Genomic DNA, 6,234 nt, shown 5'->3' on the forward strand with positions numbered 1-6,234 from the left:
GGTTTCTCTGTGTAGCCCTGGCTGTCCTGGAACTCACTTTGTAGACCAGGCTGGCCTCGAACTCAGAAATCCACCTGCCTCTGCCTCCCAAGTACTGGGATTAAAGGCATGCGCCACCACGCCTGGCGAATATTGACTACTCTTTAGAGGACCCAGATTCAATTTCCAGCGCCCACAGGGGCCTCACAACAGTCTGGAACTCTTATCTCAGAAATCTGATGCTCTCCTCTGGCCTCTGTGGGCACTGAGTGTACATGATGCACAGACTTACATGTAGGCAAAACACTCAACACACAATTTTAAAAAATGAATAATTTTTTCTGTGTGTGTGTGTGTGTGTGTGTGTGTGTGTGTGTGTGTGTGTGTAGAGAGAGGCCAGAGGTCACCATTAGGTAACTTCCTAAATTATTCTCTCTCCAGCATACTTTTCTGGGACAAGTTCTCTCACTGAACCTGTAGCTCCACAGTCAACCTGCTGACTGGCCAGCAAGTCACAGTGATTGATCCCCCTTTCCTCTGCCTCCACGTCCTGGGCTGCAGGCTCCTGTCACCACACCCAGCCTGCTGCTGTGCATACAAACTGAAGTCCTCATACCTGCGTGACAAGCACTTCCTTGACTGCCCACCTCCCCAGCCCCCAGATTAGGGATCGTTGGCTATCCACTGTATGTGAGACACGCCCAGGGCAGTGCTGGCGCTGGCGTGGGCTCTTCAGCTTGGTGGGTAAGGCAGGCTCTCCATTTAGCAGAACCCACAGGAGGTCAGTAAATAGGAAGGGTCCTGAGAAGTCACAAGTCTGTGGGAGGGAGACTTAGTAACTCTGCTCTTTTCACAGATGACTTTGAATCCAAGTACTCCTTCCATCCAGTGGAGGACTTCCCTGCTCCAGAAGAGTATAAACATCTGCAAAGAGTATACCCCAGCAAAACAAACCGAGGTGCGAGGGGAGGGAGGGAGGGAAGCTCTGGGATGGTGTGAGGCATGGTTTGTGTGTCCTCTGAGGTCAGATGTGTGTCCTCACATGTAGATGTCATTGAGTGTTTTCTCCTTCCACCAGGTGAACCCTGGCCATTAAACCCAGGTCATCAGGGTTGGCAGCAAACACCTACCTACCAAGCCATCTCTCCAGCCCTAGTCTTCCTGATGTTAAAAATTGACTTAAAGAGCCTGTCTTAGGGGCTGGAGAGATGGCCCAGCAGTTTAGAGCACCAGCTGCTCTTTTTTTTTTTTTTTTTTTTTTTTTTGGTTTTTTTCAAGACAGGGTTTCTCTGTGTAGCCCTGGCTGTCCTGGAACTCACTTTGTAGACCAGGCTGNTTTTTCAAGACAGGGTTTCTCTGTGTAGCCCTGGCTGTCCTGGAACTCACTTTGTAGACCAGGCTGGCCTTGAACTCAGAAATCCACCTGCCTCCGCCTCCCGAGCTCGGAGATTAAAGGCGTGCGCCACCACACCCAGCTCCAGCTGCTCTTTTTAGAGGTCCTGAGTTCAATACACACGGCTCACAACCATCTGTATCTGGTCTCATGGGATCCAATGACCTCTTCTGGTATACAGATAGATGTATAAAACATTCACATACATTAAAACATAGATCTTTAAAAGAAGGGGGGCAGAGACAGACGGATTTTTGAGTTTGAGGTCAGCCTGGTCTACAGAGTAATTTCTAGGACAGCCAGGGTTACACAGAGAAAACCTGTCTCAAAAAAATTAAAAAATTTAAATAAAAGGAGGCTGTCTCATTTCAGAACTGTTCTATCCTTGGGCACGTGCACTGAATGTGTTTATCTTCTGTTTTCTCTCCTCCAGCTGCCCGTGGAGCCCCACCTCTCCCACCCATTCTCAGGTGAAGCCTGGCGTAGTCCTGCTCCTCAGGAAAAGGATGGACCTCCTCTTCTCAGATGGCCCCCCAACCCTAATCCCTGCATGAGAGCTCCTGCAGTGTTTCTCCAGTGCAACCAACCCTAGGCTCTGAGCATCCTCCCAGCCCAGCTCCATCTATGCATCTCCTCTCTGGACTTGGTGATTGGACTCTTTCTATTGGCAGTAGGGTCTACTCCCATTTCCATCTTCCAGCCCTGCCCGCCAGAGGAGGAGAGAGCTTCCACGTCTCCTGCTTTCTTCCAGGGAAAGGTGCCTTGTTATGGTGAATGGACTCACATTGGGCAGGGCAGAAAGTGTAACCCCTGTCTCTGTCATTCACCGAGGGCGAAGTGTGGTGTGTGCATTATAGCCCATAGTTTAGGAGGTTGGTGTGGCCAGGACTTCTGAGGAGAGGTAGTCCATGATGCAGGGAGGGGGTTTGCAGAGAAGTGATCTGTTTTAAAGGTCAGGTTACAGAAAGGACAAGGAAATGGGTCTTCTTCATTTTCAAGTGTTTTGGTTTTGTTCTCATCCCCCTCCCCCATCCCACGAGATGAGCTGTGCATACACACTAAGTACTGATCCGTTAACTAACAGTTAAGGGCACCAAGCAACTGAGGCTCATTTCAGAGCCAGTCAGCTCTTGTGCAGCTAAGGGCCAGGGCTGTCCAAGCTCTGGGACCTCCTGCCCCTTCCCCAGGGTGCTAGGCTGAACGGTGTCCCTTCCCGATCCCACAAGAGAAGAGTCACTTTGTTGAGGGCATTGTCTATTCCCAAGTCACAAACCCTACAGACTTCCTATAAGACATGGAAAGATAGGGCCTTAGCCACAGCCTCCTGATGGCTTCAGTTTTTTCTGATTAACCCTGAAGTGGCCAGCAGCCCGAGTCCTTCAGGCTTGGGGACAGCTCCAGGGAGACTAAGAAGGGAACCGGAAGCCCTAGCTTCATGGCAGTGTCTGGCTCTTCAGGGCCAGTAAGGTCTTGGCAGCCTGCTCATAGCGAGACTCTCACACCCATCAGACGGCAGGCTCTTCCTGTTTCTCTTCCTGAGACTGCAGGGTTTAAGGCCACAGCGTAGGAAAGGGCGCTTCAGGAGGAATACAGAGTCCTGCAAACCAAGAAGCACAAAGACATAGGCATGCCACCCGCCTGCCATCCACAGGTGGGTCTTCCCTGGCGGCCAGCAATACATTGTTTCTCAGTCTTCCAAGGTGTAGGGAAACAGCACAGAAGTGGATGTTCCAATGGAGGCTGCCCTGTTGGCCAGGAAGTGTCTCTTCTCCAGTAGCAGTGTGGGGCCCCTGAACTCCACACCCAGAGAAGTTGGTTTCCGACAGTCCTGACCTGGGCACAAACTGCTCAGATCTTACATCACGGTAGGGAGACCAGGCTGTTCTCTGAGTTGGGTAGGGGAAGCTAGTGAAAAACTTCCAGATACACCATGGGGTTAAACTATCGGAGGGACCGTCCTTTTTCCTTCTTATTTTTATTCTTATTCTCCACCCACCCCACTCCACCCCCACCCCCTAAGACAGGGTTTCTCTGTGCATTCCTGGCTGTCCTGGAACTTATTTTCTAGACCAGGCTGGCCTCAAATTCAGAGATCCCCCGCCTCTGCCTCCCAGGTGCTGGGACTAAAGGTGTGCGCCACCACACCTGGCTCATAGGGACCTTTCTAATCTAGTGGACCATAGGCTAAGGATCTGTGTGTAGTGCCAGGTCAGACACAAATCTTCTAGGACTGGAGAAAGTGGACCTAACTTAGTTCATTTATTTATTGAGTGTTGCCCATTGCCAGCTCTTGGACCACTTGGACTTTTGGGACAGGCAGTGGTTAGATCTCACCGGACTTTTAATTGTTCACTATTTATCTTCTTCTCAAATCTGTTAGCAGTTATGCTCCCAGCATCCTAACGTGAACAAAGCGAAGAGAGGGAGAAAAGCTGACACTTAGAGAGTTCCAGGGTAGATGCTAATGGTTGAACTGTGAAGTCTTCCCATTTGTTGTTGAAATGGGAGCTGATGCCTTTTGTACAATGTTATCAAAGTGTGAAACTTTTCCCTTACTGAAGCATAGACCATCAGATATATATGTGTGTGCGTATTTATGTATGTGTGTATATATATGTATATACACACACATATATATTTGTATACACACACATATATCTACTCACAAATAAAGCCAAACCCTGGCTTTTTTCTTGGGCTGATGGTATCTTCCTCAACTTGACCTGCCTCCCTTTCTAATCCCCAGAATCAGACTGTGTCTCGTGGGTATTGATGATATTTTCGTTGTCTTTGCCTGGTGGAACAACCACCAAAAAAAGGCTTGAATTTAGATCTGAGTGAGTGAGTTTGCTCCTCCAGTTGATGGATTGTGTTGATGACACAACGCCTAACTTAAATGTCTTTGCCTTATTCATCATTTGGTCCTGCTGTTAATAACAAATTTATTATCATGTATATTTGCTATTGAAGATGGGAGTGTGATCCTCAAAATTGTTGGTCTGTTTTATATGTTGTACACAGCTTGTAACGCAGGTTTAAGGTAGCCAGGCTGTGAGAACCCTGGCACTGTGCCCCTTTAAACTGTCCTTGATGTCCTCATGGGAATGTCGTCTCTTCAGTGGAAGATTGGGTGGTCTCATGTTGAGGCTATTACTTAGTCCCTTTAATCCCCTTGCCCCCTCCCAAAGGGGAGAGACATTGCCCAACTAAGCAGCCAGAAGCTCTGTCACAGCTTTCGTGGTAATTTTCCCTAGTGGGAAACGCTGGATGGCTGTTTCTTACTGCCCTGCCTGGTCAGGCGGTGGTTCTGATTTTCAAATGAGCTAGATGCTCCTCTTTCCCTTTCTCCAGTCACCAAACCTGGACCAAAGTACTTCATATTCCAGGTGTGGATTCCTCTCTCCTGGGGTTTGCTGCAGCTGCAGAGCCCTGCCCTTTTCACAGCCTTGGCCACTTGTGTGAGCCACTAGGGCCATCCCAGCCTGATGGACTGGAGGCGGTCCTCACCAGGAATTCAATTCATTCCCTGCCCCCTTTCCTAGCCCAGGCAAAGAAACTAGTCACTGGCCATTGCCCTGGGGGAATCCCCTCATGCAGTGGCTTCCCACCTCCAGGCTGAGGTGAGGGTGGGGAGAACTGTAAATAGACTTGCTGCAGAGCAACTCAGGGTTGGGGGGTATATTTTAATTCTCCTGATCACTTGAAAAATAATCTGTGGGCTGAATGCTTCTGGAGTGTGGGAGAAATGTGACTCTGGGGTCCTTTGTCCTCTGAGGTTCTGGGGGTGGAATGTAGGACTTCAGAGGCCCTTTGATAGCATGGCTGCGCTGTCTGTCCTTCTGGAAACCCATCCTGCCATCAGCTGTAAATCAGATTCTTCACATTCCAGGTGTAAGCTTTCCCTTCCCTGTGACTCTCAGTCCCTAGCTACGTGGTCAGGGGGACTGTGTTAAACCACCCAAATTTAGAGAATGAGAGGGAAGAGAGGAGGCCATTATAAATCTGCCTTCAAGACTCATTTCTTGAAAACAAAATGGAAAAAAAAAAAGATAACCACCTTCAATCACAGGCAAAAACAAAACCAAGAAAAAAAAAAGCAAACAAGCCAAAAAACCCAACAGCAACCATTTAACTGAAGGAAGGGTCTGGTTCCGCTCCATCCCGTGTTCATTGTGCCTTTACTTGTGTTAGATCTATGTGCTTTCTTCCTCCCCTCTATGACGTCATTAATTAAAACCTTCCTTGATAACCGCTGTTTCCTTTCTGCTTCCTGTTTCTTACAGCTTGGTGGGTTTCTTCTCTGATTGTCTTCCATCTTCCTCGCCTGGTGGCAGAGGGGCTTAGCGCACACACACGCACCCTCTTTTTTTTTTTTTTCCTTCCTGTCTAACTCTCCTTTCCCACAGTTTCCAGCCTGGAAGTTACAGTCAACACTGAGTAAGAGACCAGAGTGATTGTGTGCATGTGCGTCAGTTTCTTTGAAAAATAATTTATTGTGTGATTTCCTTTGGAGTTTTTGTTCAGGTTACAGTGCTGCTCCACAATAGCACGGATCCCTGCACCCCCAGCCCCGGCATAAAATGTATTATCTGGTCTCAGGTTGGATTCCTTGGTACGTTTCTTTCAGTGCCGTTTATTAAACCTGAAAAGGAAAAAAGACAAAGGAAGACTCTGTGTGTTCTTGTCGTGAGCAAGACTGGTTCAGGTGACGGCCCCGAGAGGAGGAAACCCCATTGTCTCCTCTTCTGGACAGAGGTGGCAGTTTGAGTTCAGGCTCCCTTAAGAAAGGACCTGTGGGTGGGTGTGGCAGAAGCACTTGCAGCTTTCTGGGGCCTTTCTGCCTGTGCGGTTTTTTTTTTTTT

General features: G+C 48.6%; 1 protein-coding gene across 2 annotated transcripts in view; it reads left to right on the top strand.

Moving 5' to 3' along the window:
- Wipf2 (WAS/WASL interacting protein family member 2) overlaps window positions 1-6,205 on the top strand; it is a 41,953-nt gene extending 35,748 nt beyond the window's left edge. Inside the window, exons 7-8 of one of the 2 annotated variants that reach the window (XM_029483900.1) lie at window positions 836-937; window positions 1,806-6,205. In XM_029483900.1, coding sequence (XP_029339760.1) covers window positions 836-937; window positions 1,806-1,846 — 143 coding nt within the window. In that variant the 3' untranslated portion in view covers window positions 1,847-6,205. The remainder of the gene's footprint in view (window positions 1-835; window positions 938-1,805) is intronic. The other variant, XM_021177685.2, reaches the window with a different exon arrangement.
- The last annotated feature ends 29 nt before the right edge of the window (window positions 6,206-6,234 follow it).

This window comes from Mus caroli, chromosome 11 (genome assembly GCF_900094665.2).
Source record: "Mus caroli chromosome 11, CAROLI_EIJ_v1.1, whole genome shotgun sequence".
NCBI classification, from domain to species: Eukaryota; Metazoa; Chordata; class Mammalia; order Rodentia; family Muridae; genus Mus; species Mus caroli.